The 22555-nt window shown below is 37.3% G+C and overlaps 1 protein-coding gene across 1 annotated transcript in view; it reads left to right on the top strand.

The window, feature by feature from the left end:
* The window catches only part of LOC107559439 (neogenin), a 168580-nt gene that overhangs the window by 65671 nt on the left and 80354 nt on the right, over positions 1–22555 (top strand). The window contains exon 2 of the mRNA XM_016243267.1: positions 175–492. Coding sequence (XP_016098753.1) covers positions 175–492 — 318 coding nt within the window. The remainder of the gene's footprint in view (positions 1–174; positions 493–22555) is intronic.

Raw genomic sequence — 22555 nt, 5'->3', positions numbered from 1 at the left:
TATTAAATATTTGGATTCTAAAGCCATGGCCCGTGTTTAATTTTAATTTTGTTGCAATGAGGCAAATACCTTCTGTTATTCAATCCCTCAACCCAAAGTTCAATCTAATTTCAGTTCATCATATTGTGTTATGATGAGAAATCCAGGGCTGATTTGAATCCTCTTTCTTCGTAGGATCAGCAGTGAGGAACTTCAGCCCATTCCGGTTTTCCACGGAGCCGTCAGATACGCTGGCAGTGCGAGGAGCACCAACACTGCTCAACTGCTCAGCCCACAGCGAGTCTCCTGCCAAGATCGAATGGAAGAAAGACGGCTCTTTCCTCAGCCTGGCCTCGGACGATCGCAGGCAGGTCCTGGCCGAGGGTTCTCTGCTCATCAGCTCAGTGGTCCACTCTAAACACAATAAACCCGATGAGGGGGTTTACCAGTGCGTGGCCACTATAGACAACCTGGGCACCATCATAAGCCGTACAGCTAGAGTCAATGTTGCAGGTAAGCCACATGTGTTGTGATACACACATCTACGCAGCATTTTCACACAAACTGTGTAATAAATGCACCATATATTGACCCATGTTGGGCAGTGGTTCTTAACTGGTTTTGCTTCAAGACCCATGTTGTTATAAATGTAAGGACAGAATGACAGCGAGAGAACTCTGTTTGTCTGTCCTGCCTTCATCCTTCAGCGATATTGCCTGCAGAGGAGTTCAATAAGTCAGTCAGGGTGTCTGCTGATGCAGCACCATTGTTGTAAATGTGTGAGAGCAGGTATGTTTGGCAGTACAGCTGCTGCTATATTGGGCCCTTTGAGTCGAAATGAAAGTGACCTTGCTTCATTTGCAGGAGGCAAGCAGCAGGGATTATGAGGTGTTTGAGTTGGGTCTTACCCTGAAATTCAATTTGCTGTTGAAGGGGAAAAAAGGAATGCAATTAAGTTACATCAAGCCCTTACAGTCTTGCAGAGTTGACTGTGTAACCTCACTAAAATCTCTCTGAAGGTGTTTTGCTCTGAAAAGTCAGAGGCAACTGCTTTTTTGAGGTAGCTCAAGAGTCTTTTTCCCCGTGGAAGTCTGTTTTGAGTGAACGAGCTCATTATTTCTCGAAAACCGGCAAAGTGCAGGCTGGAAATTTTCATTGGTCTTTTTTAGCGAGGTATTCTCAGCTGTGCAACAGATTGGACCAAAGTGTGTGGTTTTCTGACAGTCCGCACAGCTTAAATGGTGTTTCAACAAAAATCTCACTACTGTTTTTTTGGATTTTCCCATAGAGATGGAAAGCCACAACTTAGTGTATATAATATCTCAAATGTTTCTCCTAGACCGTTTTCCTTGGAGAAACAGACTGTATAGTTTTGCATTTGTCTAGTTTAAAGCAGAGGCCTTCAGCCTTTTTTATACTGGAGGAGACATTGAGCAGTGATCAAATGTTTCATTGTACTATATTTCAGGTTTTAATACTTACATTGCAATGTGAATGAACAGTAATATATATAGTTATATACTTGTATGTTTTATTTTAACTTAATATATATTTTTTTGTAGGTGAGACAGTGGAACATTAAGCTGAACTATACCATCTAACTTTACCTTGAAAATGAACTTAAACAAAAATATGTGTATAATAAATGTAAAGTCAAACATTTCTCCACAAATTAATTCTAGAACAAATTATCATCTATGCTATCCATATTTGTTGTGTAACTCTGTGTTCTTAGTTTAAACTTTGCCTTGCTAACATGTTGATAAATTGAATCATTTAATTTTACAATACGCACATGACTTGTATTACACATATCTAACTAGATAAAATTTAGCATATGTACATTCATTGTAATGCCGCATAAGGATGAGGTTTTCTACCTAAAGAAATTTTAAGTGAAATCTTAGTGACAAAGTTGACATTTAAATAAAAAAATAACACAGAATTCCATTAAGCTTGAGCTTGAAATAGAAAACTCTGAGCCATTACATTTCTGTGTACTGTATGTGCAGGTTTGCTACACAGTATGGCCCTCGACCCTTGCTCTCTGGGAGTCAAAGAGAGGAAGATCATCAATAAATCATATAGAGCAGTACCATCATCTTCCACAAACGTATACGTGCATGCACTGGCAATGGATGTCTATGAAGCCACAGTTTCATTGTAAAGACAAACATAAAATGTGTCTGCAGTAATGCACTGGATGTACTATATATAACTGATGATGCATTTTTCTTTTCTTTGAAATGTTAAATTTGATACCCTGAAAAAGTGCAGATTTATTTGTATTGCCAGCACTAACAATGCCTGCGGTGTTTTGTTCTGTTTTCAGGTGAGCCCTTTAAAAAGTCGCCTTTCTTTGCTTGCACTCCCACATTTTATTCTCTTAGAGACCATGAACCGTCAGCTGTGGCTTACAGGCGTGTAATAAAAAGGTTAATTGTTGCGTCTTTGCTGTGGGCTATTACAATGCCATTGCGTTGGGAACAGCTCTGCCGCCGCCACAACCTGTGAGACGTCAGAGCGACAGGCACTCACACAAATGCGAGAGTAATCAACATGATGGATAGAAGAAAACCATGTCCCTCCTTCCGTCAGTCGCTTAGCTCTTCTTTTTCTGCTTAACCACACGTAAAACCAAAGGCCCTTTTCTATCTCTTTGCAGCAGTGAGACAGTGGCCATCACGTCCGCATTCATTCAGAAGGGGATTAGCCACAGCCTTGGCTATTTGTATTCGTGGCGCGTCGACTCGAGATGGCAGGACAGGGAGCAAGACGTGGGTAATGGGAATTGTCTAGCTCGTGCCGCCTCACAGCACGCTCCACACTTTGAACCCAAGTTCTCAAGGCAGACTAGAAACGGGGTCATTCAAGCTGCCAAAGAGAGCACCTGAAATGAAAGACCTTGTTTGTATGCTCCACTGCTACTCCGGCTATAATTCTCTGCATTTCTTCCTGTCTCTAAAAATGAGGCAAAATGTTGCTGTGTAGAATCACCTTTTGGCGCTCTTTTGTTGCGGTGGTTTTGCCAAGTAGGACATGTTCCTGGATTACCTTTCTTGTTGGTCCTGGCTTGGGACATGTCTGTAGTACCTGGAGAAAGCTATCTGTTGGCATTCTGATACTTTTCAATGGCAGTTACTCGGCTGGCACTTTCCCCCCTGAAACATGCATGGAAATCTGCCATCTTTGGTTATGGTCATGCCAGTAACTGCTGGTACTCTTTTCTGTCATTGTTTGAGAGAGATTAAAGTAGACACACGTAAACTACCGGTGCTCTCTTTTGTATGTGTTGGAAGGAGATTTCCTCAATTTTCTTGACACAATTTTTCTATCTTGCACAGTTTATCATATTTGACATTTCTCAACAAGACATTTCTCTGCACCATTTCGTGGTTCCAGGCCAGCAAGCTTTTAGGGCTGAAGTGGAACTGATTGTTTTCTAAATTGGAACCGCCTTTTCTGTGGTGGAAATGCAGAGAGCGGTTTGAGAATTGGCACACGACAGGAACCACCACCAGAACCTGGTAAGTAAAACAAAAAAGTCCTCATGATACCACTCTTTTCCCATGAATATATCTGAAGTGGTTTAAATGACATTTGATTTGCAGAGTTCTGGTGCTTTTAATAATCAGGGCATGTTTTGTGCCATACAAACTGATCCGGGGTCATAGCCCTCATCCGCCCTTTTGCATCCCTATCTTCCTGTGACCTCTGCTCGAGTGGAGTTGTCCTGTTCCCCGAGTGGTCTCTCAATCAATCAGTGTTTCATTTCACACTTCAGCCCTCTACACTCACCCGGCCCTGCTGGCTGCGGCCCAGCAATGAAATTCAAACAAAACACAAACAGCTATGAATTTCAAACACCGGTGACACTGGAAACATTCATATTTCAGATGTTTCATTTTGTGCTGGTTCTGGTACAGTTCTAGCATTTGTACTGTTTTGGACAAGCTTTGTTGTTGCTTATGCTCTGAAAAGACAGTACGTCTTGTTTAGGAAAAGTGTAATAGAACTGCATTCAAAGAGTCAAAATCAAACTTGCAGTGTCTGTATGCACACCGTGGTACGATGTGCTAAAATGCTAGGCTACGAAGAGGCATTGCCCTCTTCACCGGTTGTTTGCTCCTGTGTCAGCGTTCAGTTTGAACACTGAAATGAATTGCAGCCTGAGATGATATCTCAGACAATGAATGCTGTCTGAAATTCATTGTGTGCTCATTTGAGTTTGAAATGCTTTATCAGCGCTGTGGTGAAGTATATCGCTGCTCCCCAGATAGGCGCCTTTCTGAGAGCATGCCTCTACTGTTTCACTGACATCTGTATTAGTACATGTGTGTGCTTGTGTATTTATATATATGTCATTTGGAGGGTATTTTGGTTAAATGAATGGGCGTAGACAATAAGTATGGATCAAGTTTAGGAGCTTGGGTTTCATTCCTATACTTAAGCAGGGACACAGAAACCTCCCAGAGAGTAATATTTACACAACATCCCCACTCAGGAAGAGAACACAGAACCGTTGTTTCGTGGTAAAGTTTGGCACATGATTCCAGTGACCTGAATTGTCATTCACTGTGAGCACTCAGGTCTGTCTTTGGATCAGCTCCACTGCCTGCGCTTGTGGCTTTCAGCTGTGTAGCCTGTGCGGGGCATTTTTAGCTTGTGTACAGGCCAACAACATTTGTCCGTGTTGCTGTATTCCACCTCCCATACATATTAAAGCAGAATCATGCAGAGAGCGAATAAGAGGGAGAAGATGGATCGCTTGTAGAGAAATGAATGAGAAAACCACAGCACTCAATATGGTGGCTGTAGGAAAAGAAGCCTTTAGGTTTAAAGAGCAAATCAGTTTAAAGCTAGAGCACTAGACAAAACCAAATGCAGCTCTTTAGAATGATTTGAGTTTTTTAATGATGCTATTGTTGTCAGGTTTGACATGCTATTAGAGCATAACCTTAGCCAGTAGTTTTGCGGTCTTTCATAGGCACAGTACTTGCCTGAAAAGACCATTGCTGCCTGGGGGCTTTATCAAAATGGCCCCAAAATAAACTGATTTAAATTTAAGGGACTTTGACATGTTTGGCCTAGTCTGTTGTTTGTAACATACATTTTCCATTTGTTAATGTGGTGATCTTGGAATAGATCGATAATATTTAGCCCAGGAGCCAGAGCATATTGAGAGGTGGTGTTTGTGCATGGAGGAATTTGCTCTATTTTAAGGTCTGTTTTTGTTATCATCGAAATACCGATTTCAGTGTCAATGTGCTGACAGTTAGATGTCTACTGTGCGGTAATATGAGAGGATGGAAACGTCAGTGCAGCAAGAAGGCTAGTAGTTACCAAAGGCACTCTAAATGTAAGATTGTAGAAAGTATATCGTATTAAATATCTACTTAGAGAAGGTGAATGACAATTGATAGTTGATAGTACACCCAAAAATTCTAATTCTGTAATTAATTACTCATTAATTTAGGGGCAGTCATGGCCTAATGGATAGAGAGTCGGACTTGTAAGCCGAAGGTCGCGGGTTTGAGTCTCAGGTCCGGCAGGGATTGTAGGTGGGGGGAGTGAATAACCAGCTTCAATACCACGATTGAGGTGAGATCCTTGAGCAAGGATCCCTGGGCGCCGCAGCATTGGCTGCCCACTGCTCTGGGTGTGTGTTCACTGCTGTGTTAAATGCAGAGCACAAATTCAGAGTATGGGACACCATACTTGGCCACACGTCACTTCACTTTCACTTTCTTTCACTTTCTCATGTTGTTCCAAACCCGTAAGACCTTCCCGTATCCCCAGAACCCATAAGACCCTAAGAGGTTTTTCATTACTGAACCAGTTTCTGTGTTTCCCAAAACCATACATCCGACAAACATTCACAAACTTGTGTGGATGGTACTACAGCATTCATCCTGTGGTTAGAAGCATAGTTTCTTTTTAGTATGATATTTGAATTGAATAGATCTTGCTCTTGGGCACAATAAGCAAGCTAACGTGTAGTAGGCTACTTTTACAGCGGACACCAGACCTGCATCCAAGACACAATATATGCAGGTGACCAGCAACATTGAGGATTTTATTTTGAAGCACGATACATTGAACAGATTGTCAAGTAGTAGTATTTACCTCAGATTGAGAGGACAGACAGCAGGAAATCTCCCTATGAATCATTCATCATCCCTGACAAACTGTTGCCCTCTTTTCTATCCTTGATGCTGATATGTTTGTTTCCAAGTTGCGCTGATGTAACAGACACATTCATGATTTTAGATTAGTTCACTAAGAAAATCCTCAGAGAATCCAAATCCTGTATCTAGCGATTGCTGGTAAACTTTACCGCGCTCTCCCATGTTTTTCCCGCTTTTACCTGTGGGATCCATTTATCACTCTTCGGCACTTAGCACTTAGCCAAGGCTTCTCATAGATAAGTATGAATCTGAATCTGCATAACAAAGCAAATCTAGATGCTCTTGGTTCATTGTTTGTACTCCCACAACACATTGAGATTCATTGTGCAGTATTGTGGAGAGTGAGATTGGATGGTAGACAGCACGTCTTTACTAAAGCAGGACTCTTTGGCTCTTTCAACTCTGCACTGAAGTGTCATTATGCCAAAAGCCTCTTATCTAAAAATTGGCGCTTACAAATCCTGATCGCTCCTCTCAAGCTTCAACCCCAGGGGCAATCTGCTCTTCAATACAACTCTGATTGAGATGGACACAAGCAACATCATGCATGGCTGTCCTTCATCAGATTGACAGACCTTTGAACTGTATCCATTTGGATTTTCTTAAAGATCGATGCATTTGTTAAGAACTTTGAGAAGCAGTGACAGTCCTTATGGAGTGGGCTGTGATTTATTTTGTCATCAACGTAAAATTTGATTTCTTTCTTTCTTTCTTTTTTATTTTGCAGTCTTGGCTGAGAATAAATATTCAAGAAAGGTGCTAAATGAAGCATGCTTATGCTCTTTGGACCCAGGGGTCTGTCTGACATTGTAAGAGGATCCACTGAAAATCATTGAAGAGGCATTTCTAAGTGTTTGCAAGGGCATATTGCTAGGATGTTAATAGAGTTTCTAGGTGGTTACTAGACTATAAAGTGCATTAGTGCCCGCCCACTTTTTCAGCTCTATTACATTTTTTACATTAACTTTTCCCATATGAACTTTAAAGATGTATACGGTGAATCATAACATTTCAAACGTTTATTTGAAGCAAAAAATATTTCCAAACTGGACAAAAAGACAAGGGTACAAAACTATGATTGAAAGAACTTCAATCCCATTAAGCATTGCGAATGACATTAATAAAAAATGATGGAGAAATATAAAACTATTCTTTTAAAGTTGTTGATTATATCTATAGAAACAATATAATTTAAGTAAATTGTAAAATGTCTATAAATATCCAAATATGCGATTTTGCAGCTTAGCGAGACCAATTATGCTCTTCTGCAAGCTCTTTTGGTGCAATTTGCTCGATGCAGCTCTCTGATTGTTGAAATTTTCTGTACAGCGTCATAGGTAATGTATTTTTTCACCACAAATTCAGCTTTTAGACAAGATTATTTTAAAAATCAGTTGAAATAGTGTGAACAGATAGCTTCAACAAAGCATATACCATCGATTAACAACGTTTGGAATTCACAGTAGGTCTTTAAAGGTTTATAAGTTATTGTTAAAAATCAATTTTCCCTATGTAGAAAATGAATGGAGTTTTTACTTCAGGAACCCGACTGCTGCGCTCTATTCTGGTGGTTGCTAGGACCTTGCTAGGGTGTTCTAGGTCAGGGTCTTTCACTTATTGATGCTATGGACCCCTAATATGTGAACAAAAAAAACAAGCCTCTACTATGTTAACACTGTATAACAATAATTGTGATTAATCTTATGATTTCTTACCAGTCTAAAAAATATTGAACATTTATTTTAGTATTTTAGATTTTTAATTATACCCGATTTTCCTGTACCTTCCCACGGACCCACTATCACTGCTTTGCAGCCCCCTGTTGTAGGTGGATCATGTTATAGATATACAGACACTAGTTTCTTCATTTAAGGTTTAGCGCCTTCTAAACTTCAGACATGTCAGTCAGTTTCCATAAGACTTGAGTCTGTTGGTGGTAAGCTCCTACTTAGCTCTCTTGTCAGAGCAGATCCAGGCACCACGGTCAACCCTTCAGCCCCAGAATGCCATCTGTCTGCAACCAGCAGATTCTCAGTTTGCGTCCATGCATAGCATTTTTCCCTCTGACTGAACGGACTTGCATTTTAAACCCCTCATTATTTGAGTATTTGGCTTGTATCATGTTTTTCAGTTTCCAAATTCTCACTGTAGCGTTATTGATTTGTCTCTGCCATCAGTGAAGTCAAAACAATTTGAACCCGGGGTTGTTTATTCTGTTTAGTAGCCTTTAGCGGGAGGCTCATTTGTATTTGTGTCACCGCTTTGTCTCGATCCTGGCCGCAGTTTCAAAGTGTCACTCAAAACTAATAAAAGATGGGGAGGCAGTCGCTGTTGCCACGTTACAGGATTCTCGTCTTTCTCTTGAGAGCAGCAGGGGAGTGAATGCTTGTAGAAGTAAAGCAGACAGCCGATTCTCACTCTCTGAATGAAATAAATCCGGTTTCCGAGTTGGATGTGCATGCTGGGGCCCGCTTGGAAAGAGCTCTTTGAACAACTACAGCAGAATAATGGGAACGAGGGGGTTTTAAGTATATAAGTTTAAGGTCCTTGTTTCACGCGGCTGCCCTGAACCCTGTGCGCAAGGACTCTCGGGAACCTTGAGGAATTTCTCTGCCTGCTAAGTAACTTCTGTCAGTATGTAGCGAGTGAAGTGTGTCCAGGATTAGACAGTGAACCCAGGTCAAGAGCAGAGTGTGTGTAGCAGTGTAGGGAAAGCTACTTCATAGCAACCAATCTACAAGTTATACACAGTTTAAGTTAGTTAAAAGTAAAGTAATTTCAGTGCCACTAGGATCGCCAACTGCTAAAATAATGACTGTTTTCAAACAGGTTTCTTGATCACTGCCATTGGTGGCACAAATAGCTCCGCCCCAAAATCATAACATTTGTTGAGCCCGTGTTGCTATGTCTTGTGAAAAATAAGTCAGCTTAAATATATTAAATATGCACTTGTAGTGTACTTCAAATCTTAAAAGTATATTATTAAAAAATGTACTTGCAGGCAATGTAATATCCATGAAGTAAAAGGACGCTTAAGTGTATTTAATGAGAGTACACTTTCATGACTGTTGTTTTTTAGCACACTTAAGTACACTTTAAAATAATGTCAAATTACATTTTTTACAATAGAATCACGTACGTAATTACTAAAGATGTACTTAAGTCCTACTTAAGTGAATCAAAAACACTCTCAAAACGCATCGAATTGCTTTTAATATAAATCTAATCTATAAGCCTTTTCGTTTGTGTCCGAAAACATTACATTCAGTTTGCACTTAAGTATATTATTTTAAAAGTATATTATGTCAGTTATTATGTTATTACTCTTTTTAAATGTATGCTAAAGTTGACTTCTTTTTCATAAGCGATGCCATGTTGCTCAAACATAGAGCAATGTTTTGATAGCACCACAGTTTTTTTAAGTATTTTAACATCCAAAAAGGTACACACAAACTACTTTTGGCTGCAAAAATAAATAAATAATAATAATAATAATAATAAACATGCACGAATGAATCATTCACAATAAGATTAATAACACGCATTAAGGAAATAGGTTCATTGAATTTTAATTTTATGCCGACTTTAAATATATACAGGTACATTTACACAAATCTATAATATATAATTATAAAACTAATAACCAGACAAAAGCATTGTAAGGAAAAGAATGTAAACTGCTGTGCAAGTACTTAAATCAGTAGCAAGGGCTAGATTACTTTCAGCCAGTTACTCCCCAACACTGGTGTGTTCAGCTGAGACTGTACAGGAGAGGTGTGAGATGACATTCCTGGGTTTTCTCTGCTGGTTTATTTTCACGGTCATGAAGTGCCATGGTCTGAGGGGCCCCTGCAGCTGCAGCTCTGTTTGTGCCATGCAGCTTCACACCTCACAGGAGGAACCTGTTCAGACTGGTCACAACAACACTAGAGGGGCATGTTTCAGACGTGTCAGTGGAGCCAACACCATTAGAGCTAGAGAGGGGCTTTATCACTAGCTAGTGTCAGTCACTGGCTGTCTGACACTCTGAAATGAACCATGCAGGCAGTCTTATGCATGTGGGCTCTCTGTGACACCAGATGAATATTTTCAATTAAAACAACACCATGACTAAAGGTTTTTAATTGCTGTTGCTTAAAGGGATAGTTCACCAAAAAAAAAAATCTATTTCTTCTGCAGAACACAAAAAAATATATCTTGAGGAATAGTGGTAACCAAACAGTTTTGCTTACCACTGACTTCCATTTCATTTCTTAAGAAAGAAAGTCATAAAATATCATATTAAGATAGTTTTCAGTTATTGATTATTTAAATATAAAATGAATAACAATAAAAATGGAAACAAATGAGAAGGTTTTTGATGTATACAGAAGGATCAGTATTCCTGGATAGACTTTTTATTACCTTTTTTATCTGTGAGAAATCTGCAAATATGCAGCGCTGATTCATTTGTAAAAGGACTTCATGCATGAATTATATATTATTTAATCATATATATGTCATTATTTACATTATAAATGTAATTATAATAATTATTAATTTAAATGTAAATGTTATTTACATTTTAAAATTACAGTTATTTGATAAAATAATCTTCATTAAACAAGTAAAATATCAATATAAATAAGATTAAATATTAATAAAATAACACATTAAGCACACATGTATAAATAAGTGTATTTTAAGAAATGTGTGCCTGTCTGTATAAACCTTATCATCTTGGCTCATAAATATTAATTAGGTGATGAACCCTAGCCATAAAATATTTACGTGGCTTGCTTCAATTTTTTCTTCACATGGCAGATGAAACTCCTTAATGAAATGATTAATCCTCCGATATATTTATGTTATAATGGTTACTTTACCCCTATGGCTCACCCGATAGAAATAAAGAGCATTTGTGGGCAATTTGAAGACATTTTTTGAGTTCGTATTGAAATCTCTCACTTTAGATTCACAAACATTGGCATTTTAAAACCGTAAAGGAAACATGATAACTTTTTTTTTTATCTAAGAAGCAGAAGTCTCCAATTATTCTCAATGCTATTTAGAAAAAAAACAAAAAAACTACTGAGATATTGAAGAGAAATCTCATTTGTGTTTTTCTTTCCTAAGGGTATTCTCAATGTCAAACGTTTCGTTTTTGACTCATGAATTAAATGCAGATATATCATTATGTGTGTGATAATAGCATTCAGAATGAAGCTGTCTGTGGCACTGTGTGATTTGCCCAAAGGGAAAAGGAAAGAGCAGCTTTCACGCAGCTCTTGGCTTTCATACTCGTCTCGCACCCTCAGTTTTGCAGGTGTCCGGACTAAAGAGGCTTATTATTCTTACTCCAAGTGAAGAAGAGAAAGGCGAGCTGGAGGGAGGCTCAGCTGCTGGCGATCACAGCACTGCGTCTGTCACCTCTGGCTGCTCGTCCTGCCCTCCTTTCTCTCCACTGCCTGGGTGGATCTGTCTGGAGGAAGGGCAGAGCAGCCCACCACAAACTGCCCGTCTCCTGCTGACTGGTTTCTCAGCCTTGGCTCATTCACACTGCATGGTCACCTCATATAAGTGTGATTGACCGAAGCTCACAATTACAATTGACAGATTGTAGTTCTTCGTGCCAGTTTGCTGAGAGCCATAAGGAAAGACACAACCAACAAGTCACGAGCTGAGAAGGACACCTGTACCCAGTGTGCTGATTTTAGCGATTGGATGGCAATTAAAAACTCCGGCCTGAAGAAGAAAAAAAGAAAATCTGTCTCCAACTTGTAATTTGGCCTGACTCTTAGCCACCGAGACACATGGTACCTCCTACATCCCTGGTATGGTTGAAACACAGAGCAGATGTGACGTGTAATTCAGGGCATCATCGAGAACGTCAAAAACGCTTCAAAGTAGAAATGCTGTTTGACTCACTTCCAGATGTGAGACTGTAGTGACATTAAAACAAAGCTATTGCCAGCAGACTGCAGAACGTGTTTGTATGTTCGAGTGTGATAGATTATGTGTGCAGGGTAGGGATCTTCTCATATCTGTGTCCATATGTGTGTGTTTGGGGGAAGATGTGCATGATATAACCAGTTCCATCTGCTTCCTGATCTCAACACTCCTATAGGAGACATAAGAAGATCCACATAGCCTTATGATAGTACTGTACTTTGATCCTGTTTTTCTCAGAATAAATGTGTAAATGTATTCATTCATTCATTTATTCATTTAATCAATCAATCATTTATTTGTTTGTTTGTTTATTTAAATAATACAACCAAATCAGAATGCATTGAGGTTCATGACAAAATAAATCATATTCTGCTTTAATAATTTTACGAAAACATATAGAAAAAAATATATTATATTTTAACTGTTTACCCAAGACATCAATGAGATTATTTTATTTTTTTATTTTATTTTATTTATCAAGACACCAATGAGATTAAATAGGTAAATTTATGCATTTTATTGTATGCATTTTTTTATTTTATTTCATTAAATATTTTTTATTTGTTTATGAAGTTATTTATTACTACACTCTAAAAAATGAATTGCTGGGTTTGTCTCTATTTTACCCAGCACTGGGTTGTAATTAACCCAGCATTTTTTAGAGTGTAGTTTACTTTAATTTATTTGTTATATGTACAATTATTTATACAATTTAAACTTGTTTTTTAATAGGACACAAATTAAATTGATTTATTGAAAAAATGTTATGATGAAAAAATCTGAAATAAAATCTTTATATATATATATATATATATATATATATATAATTTTATTTTATTTAAAAGGCTACATGGGGTTTGACAAAAAATCATATCTAATCAAATCAAATCACATTTAATTTGATAAAATTCATGCAAAAACGGCAAAAATTCTGGGCGTTCATGACTGTAAAAATTACAGTATTTATAGCTGTTTAATTTTCTTCACTCACTCTATTGTCTGGTGTTGCAAACTCCGTTTTGAGACCCCTCTGAGTGTGGGCTTCTAACCAATGCCACCCTCTTCTCTTCTCACATTCCAACTTCCTGTGCACTATGAGCTTCCTGTCAAAAGCTGAGTACAGACAGACTGACACAAAGCAGATCTGCAGATGCTCCGGAGGCCTCAGACAGTCAGAGATCCACACAGACAGAAAGAGCAGCGGGTCAGTGTTGCTTTTGTTTATCGTAGCATCTATCAGCAGCTGTCAGTGCTGAGCGCATTAATCAGGTTAGCTGGTGGGCCGTCTGCAGGGGTCTGACTGCATCAGGCAGGTGATGAGGGCCCGCTCTTTCCTCATTGGTTAAAGTGTGCAGGCAGACTTTGTGTGGACGTTGGGTCCTGAGAGGCTTTGATTGGCAGGTCTTTTGATTGAGAGGCTTTGATTGGCAAGTCTCAAGTCTTGTTCTGCTGGCGCTACAGAGCGTGCTCAGTCCAACCCTGTGGAGGTACGATTCCCCCCGTCTCTGATAAGAGGGGAGACACAAGGTCCTGACAACACATTTATCTGTGCTTTGTAATGCGATCGGCCTCTCCCTGCGGTGGTGCCGTCTCCCCTGGCAACGACCTCTTGTGAAGGTCAGTATAGCTGAGAATAAAGGGAACAAGTTGCTCAGAATAAAACATGCCAACTTAGTAGTGTTCAAGCAAATGCAGTCAGTGTTGAGTTTCTGGTTCTTATTGAAAAAAGAAGAAAAAAACACGAGCGATAGTCTGACTTTCACTGCTTTTTTGAAGCAACATGATGTGACATGAGGGAATTTTATCAAGAGAAGAACCAGTCTACAAATGAAAAACAAAAATTGTTTCTCATTTGTTTCACCAAAACAGCAATGACTTTAAATTTATAAAAATAATTTAATTTAATTTAATTTATAAACTCAATAAAATAATTTAATAAATTATTTCTGAAACAATTTGAAGTGCAACCCCAATTTTGAATTGTTTGTGATATTTTTTTTCATGTTTGCAAAAATTCATGAATCAAATTCTGTTTTTTCAAGGCAACAATGAAATCTCTTTTATATCTCAGTTATTTCACCAAGACAGCATTATTTAAATTAAATATTAAAAGTAAAATATTTTTTATAAATTAAATAAAAATCAAATAAAAAATCAAATACAATAAATGCAATAAAAAACTAAACTAAAAAAATTAATAAAACTCAAACGGTTCAAAATAAAAGAGGGTTCATGCAGGGGCAAAAATCCATTAATCAAATTCTGATGTACTTTCTACATCAACTTTATATTCCTTACTGTGTGTGAACAATGTGTGTGTATTTTTATTTCTCCTATAAGTTTCTAAGAAACATTCTAACATTTTTATATCTTCTGAAAGAGCAACCACTGAGCAATTAAACCCCTCTGAGAGCACACGGAGTACCAGTGCTTCATACTGCTGCAGTACACAATAAATAATAAAGGGTTCCAACACCAATAATTATTAGTCTGTTTCCCACTCTGTGCAGTTGGCATTCAAGACATCTCTTCAGGGCATAAAGGACTGGTGTGCATTTTCATTTGCTCATCTGTATGCAAATTCAAGATCAAACAGAGGCTCGAATGGGTCAAACCCACTATGATACCTCTTACTGATACATTTTAAATGAGTAAAAAACACAAGAGAGGAAAGTCGTGAAAGCCAGAAGAGTTTAAATCTAGAGCTTTTAAAAAAAAAATGTTTTGACAGTCTTGTTTATTAAGCATTTGATTAAACTTTCAGTATTCCTACATACTTTATATATCTTTAGAGAATTCTCAAAAGCACTTTGCAGAATGTTAAACATTATCAAGTCCATCTTTCCCAGTTTTCATCATGATTGGTCTACGCTCGATCCCTGCTGGCTCTGAGTCTCTCTGTCTGTGTCTGTGTCTGCTGTGGACAGGAGCCGTATTACACTGGCCATCTCACTGCTGCTCTCCTGCCATCTAGTCTCCATGACTGAAATTCATTTCTTTTCCAATTACATCCACAGCACTGTGAAATGAAGTGTCATCCTGTTTGGTGGTATTGGGCTTTCTGAAAACTCTCGTGTTGCAGCTGATCACAGTCAAAATCAACAGAACATTTGACAAGATACCAGAGGATTTAATGCAAACCTGCCACTGAAGTTTCTTTTCATCTCAGCTTTTCGAGCGAGATCACCTGACCATAACCCTCGCTGTCCAGTAACACTTGGGAGTGTCCAAGCAGTGATAACATGTTCTTTACAGGCTTTCTGTTTCAGCTTTTTTCTGCTTTTCTGGATTGTCTACAATCAGATTTTATGATGACGTTATACACTGCTGTGCTTTACTCATTTTAGAATAGAATTGGTTATTTTTCTTTTTGTTGGTATGTAAATGGAGGCAGTTTACAGTCAGCGTTTGACCTCACTATGAACCTGCTGTCTCTCAGAGGTTTGGGTTTCAGTCAGTGGAAGCAGATGTGAATGTATGCTTGTGATATCTCACATTGATGCAGTGCTAATGTATCAGAGAGGGAAGGGAAGTTTAATTGTGTTAGACTTCTGATGAGGCGGCCTCATGGGAAAGCGCCGCTCGTTCACTAATGTGTGTGCCCGTCAGCAGCCAGACGCTTCTGGGAAACCGGCTTAAAATATAATAATATACCCACTACCTGTGGGTAATGTTGTCACGGTACCACAATTTCAGTATTCGGTACCAATACCAGTGGAAATTCACGGTTCTCGGTACCAATTTCGCTACCAAAGCAAAACACAAAAACATGCTAATTGAACAACATTATTTTTTATTAATAACATTAAACAAAAATTAAATGTACAAAACCAATGCCATTCTTTATACTTATTTAAATTTGTTTTTAATATTAATTTTAAATTTAATTAAAGTTTTTCCACAAGTAATAAAAGTATGAAAAAGTAAACAAGTTTCACCCAAACGTTTTTGTCATATTTTTGCTGCCACTGAAAAACAACTGTAAACTGTTGTCTGTTTTAGGGTTTGCTGGTGTGTTTCAGGATTTTCCTCAGTCTGCAGCTGTAAAAGGAAAATATAATAAACTTAAGTAAAGCAATGGGCTGAGTCTGACCAAATGCAACATTAGATCATTGACACCAGCTAAAATCTAACTTTTCAGTAAATAACAAACCTCAGCTTTTATAATAAATTTAGATAAGCTTGCATATATTAAGTGTATATCAAATAGATGGAAACTGTAGTATTAAAAACACTTTACAATATGATTCCATTTGTTAGATAACATAACCTAACAATAAACAATAGTTATATAGCAATTCTTCTTCTTAGGGTTCATTTCCAAATTTACTAATACATAAATCACAAGTTCAATCTGTTAAAATTATTTAATGCACAATGAACAAACATGAATGATCAAGGGTTTGTATTAAATAAGATTCACAAACATTAATGAATGTTGTAAAAATATATTGTTCACTCACTGTAAGATGTTACTATATCTAACTCATGTTAGATAACATGAAGTCGTTGTAAAGTCTATACAGGAGATCAAATTTGACTGTACTTTTATTTAATCCAAACTGTGTTCATATTTAATTTTAAAGGGCTTTTAAACCTGCTAGAGTTATTCAGCCAAGAATTACAACTAACTAACTAACTAAAAAAAAAAAAAAAGAAGCCAAGAACTGTTTTTCTGACGGACTGATATAACATAACCATACATTTGTACATTCTCTAACACACATATTTTGGATACACAGTTCATTTAAAAGCCTCTGGTGTGTAAAAATAGTAAATACCATTATGTCCTCCTGTTTTTTACACTAATAAAAGTTATAGGAGCATTAAATAGTTAACAAAGAAACTTAATTCTAATGCTCATTATATTAGCGTTAGCCGCGCATATGCTAACGATTAAGTATGTATACGCTAACAGCGATGTTTATTTCAATCCGAGATTCAAATTAAAATATGGAATAATATTCGTAACAGAAGCTCTAAATATTAAACATTTATTTGAAACTTACCTGCTTGAACTCATTGAACTTTCATTTTATCGGGGTGTCGGTCTTTAAGGTGTTTTATTAGTTTGATACGTCTCCTCCTCTTGAGGTCGCCACGTCTCAGTGCTTTTATGAAGAGGATAGCTTTCGGATAGCGCATCAAGAACCAGTACCACCAGTAACTTAAGAAAACCTGGTACCGTAACGTTTTCATTTTTTTAGTACTGACTTGGTACCGAAATACCGGGTCTTTTGACAACACTACCTGTGGGCATATTGACATTCATCTCTATAGTTAGGAGAGATGAAGAGCTCAATTGTTAAGAGGAAATAGATGAACCTGTGGCAAACCCACATCATTTCAACAAATAATTACCAATATTCTCACAATCTTTATTAGTAACTGGTAGGGTGATTTTTCTGATGTAAATTGTGATTAAGATTTAAAATGGCTTAAAAAATGCATTACAAGATGTATTATTATTATTGCCTGTCTTCCTTAATTTTCAAATGTTAAACCATTTTAAACCTCATTACAAGTATGCGAAGATGTTAAAGCAACCCAAATTCAGAGTAGATGTGGAGATGGAGTTTGTATGGAGCAGCATTTACTGTGAACTGAGCCGCTCTGAGATGCTGAAAGCACAGGCTCATGAGCTGCTCATGTGTAAATAAACACATTTCCACACTCCACTCTGAAACAAGCAGTGCACGTATTTGTATTAATTCGCAGTCTAAGACTAGTGCATTATTATTTTGATTAAACATGCAGCCCCGGTTGCTAGCTGGGGGTCCTGATTTGAACTTTATAAACCATCTTGGACCAGCAGCAAAGCAGCTATGATGGTCAAAATCAGCTTGACCACCTTAAACTAATATGATCGGTTTTGTCCAGTTGTAAACTGGTGAGTAAAAATGGAAACAGGAATTACAATGCAACCTGTCACTTTTTTGTAAAACTTTTCACACACCATTGACTTTAGGAAGTTGTATTAATGACTCCTTAAACATTTAGTGAATGGTTATGTCATATACCATCATAAATGATGGATGCTTAATGTTATCGCTCTTTAAACTGATTGCAAATCATCATTAAGCCTATATTATCAGTGCTCAGTGCTATTTGCACAATGTTTTTCCACAGTGGTTGACTGAATTTAACTCAAATCTCAACTTACATTGACTGAAGAGTCTACACTGTGATCTTCGTTCAGTAGTTCAGAGTATTTAACCAAACACAGAGAAGGTCTGGTTAGTTTTGGAACCAGCTGTGTGGACTCCATTTAAACTCATAATAGAAGATCTTGCAGACCGCTATCAAATATTTATCCTTGCTTGTAAGGCTCATGTAAAATTTACAGGCTGGGAAAGGTGACATGCAATTCTCAGTGTGACTCCTCCCTGAACTGGGTCATGTTATGGCTGGCAGTTTTCTCCTTTAGGTTCTTCTTAGACTGCATATTTATAGAACTCTAGGACAGATGACTGGAGCTCAAACTGTTTTCTAATTTGGACAGGAGCCATGTTAAGACTGCAAGAACCTTGAGATGAATATTTCATGAGAGAAAAAGAAGGGTGGTCAACTTAAATCTCATCTTTTAGTGAAAGATGATTTGAAGGATGGTAGGGCATTCTCAGTAAACAGTGCCATTTGTGCTGAAAAATATCAGAATATTTTTAAATGAGTAATTTTTCTATAAAACAGAATCGAACTATTGACAAGGCTGATATACAGTAAGTGCAAACATAAAAATGTACTGATAAAAACTGAAGTTTCTTTTATATTATGGCAGAAACATCAGACCATTATATATTAATGGGGAAATGTAAAATACTTTTTTTATTTAAATTTTTTTATTAAATCTTTCCCTGTCAGTTTTATTATTATTATTATTATTATTATTATTATTATTTTAAGTTACCAGCCACTGCCAGCATTTTGTTTTTACATTTTCCTATAAAATATTTATGGCCGTCAGAATAATTTGATGCATAAATATCTGAACATGCAATATCAAAAGAAAGAACAGTGCCTCTTATTTTGAAATAATATTTTTAATAAAAACAAACAAAAAAGAATAAAAACAAGCAAAAAAAGTTATTCTAGCTTCGTGCATTCATTTTTTTTGTAACACTTGAATATGGGTATGTTTCATGAAAAAAGCTAAATTTTGAACAAAAAGCAGAGAACATTTTTGCTCAAAAATGACAGAAAATTCTGTCAATGGTGGGGAAAGAGTTAAATTGTAATGATGATTAATGGAAACAACAATATCTTAAAATTCTGATAAAAAACAAGAATGAAAAATAAATATATTTTTTATTTTATAAAATTTTTATTTTATTTTACTTTTGCTCATTCCGCATTAAAGTTAAATCTAATAAATAACATGACTAATTTTTAAAGTTAATATTGTCAGTGATATCAGTAGTATGTCAGGAGGACACTCGTATCGCACAGTTAGCACTGTTTCCTGATAATAATGTGTACATCTATGCTTATGGAAGGTAAGGCTACTTATTTCCCCTCGCTGGGGTGGGGTCTTTGCTTGGGTTTGAGCTACAGCCTTTCAGTTTACTGCTGCTCGAGCGCATGCTGCTGTGAGGCTGGTCTCTTTGTTGTCATCCCAGACCTTCCCAAGCCCAGATTTATCTGCTCATATCCAGCTTTAACAGCATCGGTAAATCGTGCCCATCTATACTCGCTCTCTACAGGCCTAAAAACCCTGCCGCAAAATGGAGGGAACTGTTTGTCGACGAGCCTGTAAATTTCTGGAGCTTTTTAAAGAGCTGCCTGCCGCCTCTAAGACCCAATAAAGAAGAGTATCCAGACTCAAATGAACAGTGAATGAGCTTCTGCCCAGTGGGGTAGAAGAGACCTTTTACCCACTCAAATTCTTTCCTCGGTTTGACAGAGGCAAATGGAAGTTGGGGCCTGCTTCATGGTACACTGGGGGCCTTAGGGGCCCATGATTTGAGGTTGCTACATTTCTCTGCAGGGTTTTTGCTGTGACTCGCTATGACTCCCAGTGTGTGGAATCTGCTTTAGGTGGAAATTCTCATCACCCAATTGATTGTCTGTTTTCCTGTGCCTCAGCACTAACCTGTAATGGTCATGTTAGAGTTGCAATTTGGTATGAAAGTTTATTTCTGCCACAGAATAAACTATTTTGAAAAGGTAATTGCAACTTCTTATCTCAGAGTTCAGATTTGTTTTGCTTGCAGTTGCAAATTCCTATCTCACAATTCTCTTTTTTTCTCAGAATTGCAAGTTTATAATTGTTCACAATTGTTTGTTATAAGGCTCACAATTGCGAGTTTACATCGTGCAATTCTTACTTTTTTTCTCAGAATTCTAAGTTTGCATCTCGCAATTAATAACTTGCGAGATGTAAACTTGGAATTCTGAGGAAAAAATCTAAAGTGAGTTCATAACTTGCATTTGCAAGTTTTTATCTCGCAATTAATAATTCAGAATTGCAAGTAATAAATCCGCAATTCTGAGAAAAAAGTCAAAATTGTAAATTATAACTTAAAATTGTAGACTTACATCTAGCAATTAATAACTTGCAATTATATGTAAACTCGCAACTATGAGAAAAAAGTCAGAATCGCAAATTTATAACTAAATTGTGAATTTACATCTCACAATTCTGACATTTTTCCTCGAAAATCTGAGTTTACGTCTCACAATTAATATCTCGCAGTTGCGAGATATAAACTCACAATTTGAAGAAAAAAGTCAAATTGTGAGTATAACTCACAAGGGTGACTTTTTTCTTTAAATTCTAGGTTTACGTCCTGCAACAATAACTTTTAAGATATAAAATCTAAAATTATTTGAATTATGAGATATAAACTTACAGTTCTGAGAAAAATAAGAAGAATTGTTGGATAAAAAGTCGCAATGACCTTTTTTATATTTTTATTCTCTGGCAGAAATAAGCTTCCATAATTTGTTGACATGGACAAACAGTGGCAGAGCTGACAATCTGACCATTAAACAGACTGTCCTCTCTAATGAAAGCACACAAGAGTCTGGCCAATAAACTCTAATGGCTCTGTCGATCCAAATCTCCAGTTTGTAGCATGTTCTTGTGTACTGAGATTGATGCCTGGATCAGGCCACCAGAACGGGATATGTGTGTCTGTGTGGTAGACCCTCAGTGTGTGTCCATGAGCTGATTTTGTGAGGTCCAAGCTTATGGCACTCACTGGTTCCCATGTAGCATTTACACCAGTGTAATGAATCACTCAACAAATGTTGCTCTTGGACTAACTGGTTTGAAAGGACGTAACAGAGGAAGAATATAACAGCAGGGAGGGTTTACACTGCCACCAAAACACATTGCCTGAACTGTACTCTAAACTATGATTATTTACATTAGTGGACCCTGCTGAAAAGACCAGTTTAAACCAGCATGGATTATCATGCTTTTCCAGGTTGGTTTATGCTGGTTAGAGCTGGTTTGATGCTGGTCTGGTTGGTAAATACATGCATTTATTTGAAATTGTGAAATATTTAAAATAACTATAACTATAAACTAACTTTTTACATGCACTAACAGAAGTAACTGCATTATAACAACAATATTTCTAATTCATATCACTCTGTATTGCCTGTCTTCTCATAACATCATTTAAACTTAAATCAATATAAAATTTCCAATAATGCACTTATGTATTCATTAATTTGTTAAATAGTTATGTAATAAGACTGATACCGTCAACCACTTTGCATTATGGTATTAATCACCCTCTAAGGGTTTATTTTTGCAAGAAAAAAAGACCAGCTTGTATTATCCCTTACCTATGTATTGTAAGTATGTTATACTGTATGTCCTCTAGCCATACAGAGGTATAACAAACAATGTCTAGATTTTTTTCTCTAAAGATTGAAGAGTACTAGTACTTAGTGGACAGAAATATCCAGAATATTTCCCTTAAGAGCATAAAAGCTGTTCTGTTGTAAAAACCTGATTTTGTATATAGTTTATAAGGGGATTAAAAGGCCACAGCATGCTCTGTGAAACCTTTCTGTCTGCTGTTATAAAGCAGAGCCTGTGGAGATGAATGAATGCTGTTCTCTGTTCACTCCGAGCCAGCGGCTGATAGCATCTCTCACTGCATGCTCTTTTACATGAAGAGAGAGTGAGAGCATGGCATGTGTGTAACGGACTAATGCCAGACAAAGGAAACCCCATCACTCCTCTCTCCTATAGTCTCTCTCAAAGACATTTTCATGTATGAGTCTTTATGTTCACCTGCAAGGGATCCATAGATCTGTTTTGAGCTTTAGTGGCAGTGCTAATGCTAAAGCAGCTCTTTCCTTCTTTTTCAAGCAACACACTCATAAAAAGAAACATGTGTTGCTTAAATGGTGCTCTTTTATTGTCACAAGACTTCTTAGTTATGTTTAAGTGTCAACTTTCTCTCAGATGTTTCTCCTAAAAGCCTTTGGGGGGATATATA

The sequence above is a fragment of the Sinocyclocheilus grahami genome, unplaced genomic scaffold, assembly GCF_001515645.1.
Source record: "Sinocyclocheilus grahami isolate Dianchi unplaced genomic scaffold, SAMN03320097.WGS_v1.1 scaffold685.1, whole genome shotgun sequence".
NCBI lineage: Eukaryota > Metazoa > Chordata > Actinopteri > Cypriniformes > Cyprinidae > Sinocyclocheilus > Sinocyclocheilus grahami.
This window is presented reverse-complemented; position numbering and strand designations above follow the sequence as displayed.